This window comes from Nesoenas mayeri, assembly GCF_963082525.1.
Source record: "Nesoenas mayeri genome assembly, contig: SCAFFOLD_35, whole genome shotgun sequence".
Classification (NCBI taxonomy): domain Eukaryota; kingdom Metazoa; phylum Chordata; class Aves; order Columbiformes; family Columbidae; genus Nesoenas; species Nesoenas mayeri.
In genome coordinates this window covers 282148-283891 of record NW_027659961.1, presented here as the reverse complement: position 1 = coordinate 283891, position 1744 = coordinate 282148, and the positions used below count along the sequence as shown (strand labels likewise).

Genomic DNA, 1744 nt, shown 5'->3' with positions numbered 1-1744 from the left:
ATGCCAGAGTTGTTTTCCCCTGCACCCATGTACACAGGAACTGTCTCTGCAGCTCCAAACAGGCCTTGGTGGAAGGTTCTCAGGGCAAAATACATGCTGCAGGGACTTTTAATTTGTTGAAACACACAAAGAGCACAGCTCCTCATTTACACAGCTCCTCAATAAGGAAAGAAGACAGTGAATTAGAAAGGGGATGACAATATTATCACATGTAGAAAACCACAATCGGCAACAAAAATACCATAAGACAGGTTGGGCCTGCAGCAATTTACATTGTAACTGTTATGCAGAAGATGATGGGTAGTTTATTGCTTCAGAAAATAATCCAGCCATCAGTTTCCACAGAGAATCCTTGAGCTCCTGGTTCCTCATGCTGTAGATGAGGGGGTTCACTGCTGGAGGCACCACCGAGTACAGAACAGACACCAGCAAGTCCAGGGATGGGGAGGAGATGGAGGGGGGCTTCAGGTGGGAAAATATGATAGTGCTGATGAACAGGGAGACCACGGCCAGGTGAGGGAGACAGGTGGAAAAAGCTTTGTGCCGTCCCTGCTCAGACGGGATCCTCAGCACAGCCCTGAAGATCTGCACATAGGATACCACGATGAACACAAAACAGCCAAATGCTAAACAGACACTGACCACAATAAGCCTAAGTTCCCTGAGGTAGGTGTGTGAGCAGGAGAGCTTGAGGATCTGGGGGATTTCACAGAAGAACTGGCCCAGGGCATTGCCCTTGCACAGGGGCAGTGAAAATGTATTGGCCGTGTGCAGCAGAGCATTGAGAAACCCTGACGCCCAGGCAGCTGCTGCCATGTGGACACAAGCTCTGCTGCCCAGGAGGGTCCCGTAGTGCAGGGGTTTGCAGATGGCAACGTAGCGGTCGTACGACATGATGGTGAGCATAGAATACTCTGCTGGTGCCAAGACGGCAAATGAAAAGATCTGTGCAGCACATCCTATATACGAAATGGTCCTGGTGTCCCAGAGGGAGTTTGCCATGGATTTGGGGACAGTCGTGGAGATAAAGCCCAGGTCGAGGAGGGCGAGGTTGAGCAGGAAGAAGTACATGGGGGTGTGCAGGTTCTGGTCCCAGGCTATAGTGGTGATGATGAGGCCGTTGCCCAGGAGGGCAGCCAGGTAGATGCCCAGGAAGAGCCAGAAGTGCAAGAGCTGCAGCTCCCGTGTGTCTGTGAATGGCAGGAGGAGGAACTGGGTGATGGAGCTGCTGTTGGACATTTGCTGCTGATGGTCATGGGAAACCTGTCATAGGAGGAAAAGACAGGGACAAGTTATCAGTGACTTCTCTGAGCAAAATCAAAGCCATTTATCATACAACCTCCTCTGCTCCACACCCCTTGTCCTTTTCCAGACCTTCCCTCAGCTCGGTGTCTGAGCCCTGGGTGGTGCTGGCTGGAGGTGCCGTGAGGAGCAAGGCCTGTGCCTGCTGGCTGCCGAGGAGTCAGCCCTGCTCTGCAGCAGGCGGCATGGGAACGGGGGGCAGGGGACAGTCCTGGAATTCAGCTTTGTAGGATGGAACCAGGACATGTCACAGCCTTTCCTACAGTCTCAGCACCTCACGTTTACCCCAGGAAAGACACAGCTTGTTTCACAAACCCAACAGCATTTTATCCATCACAGCACCTCTGTGCTTCTCCATGTGGCTTTCAGATACACACAGATGCTGTAGGACAGGTTTGCATCCTAGAGGGAAGTTCACAGCTTGGAAGGAAACCCCAGGGAT

At 52.1% G+C, this 1744-nt stretch overlaps 1 protein-coding gene across 1 annotated transcript; it reads right to left on the bottom strand.

Annotated features, from left to right (window-relative positions):
* Positions 1-282: 282 nt before the first annotated feature.
* On the bottom strand, positions 283-1239 carry LOC308052584 (olfactory receptor 14J1-like; the record flags this gene model as incomplete). Its single annotated transcript, XM_080364649.1, has 1 exon — positions 283-1239. One exon carries the CDS (start codon positions 1237-1239, stop codon positions 283-285), a length of 957 nt encoding a protein of 318 aa, XP_080220775.1.
* Between the last annotated feature and the right edge of the window lie 505 nt (positions 1240-1744).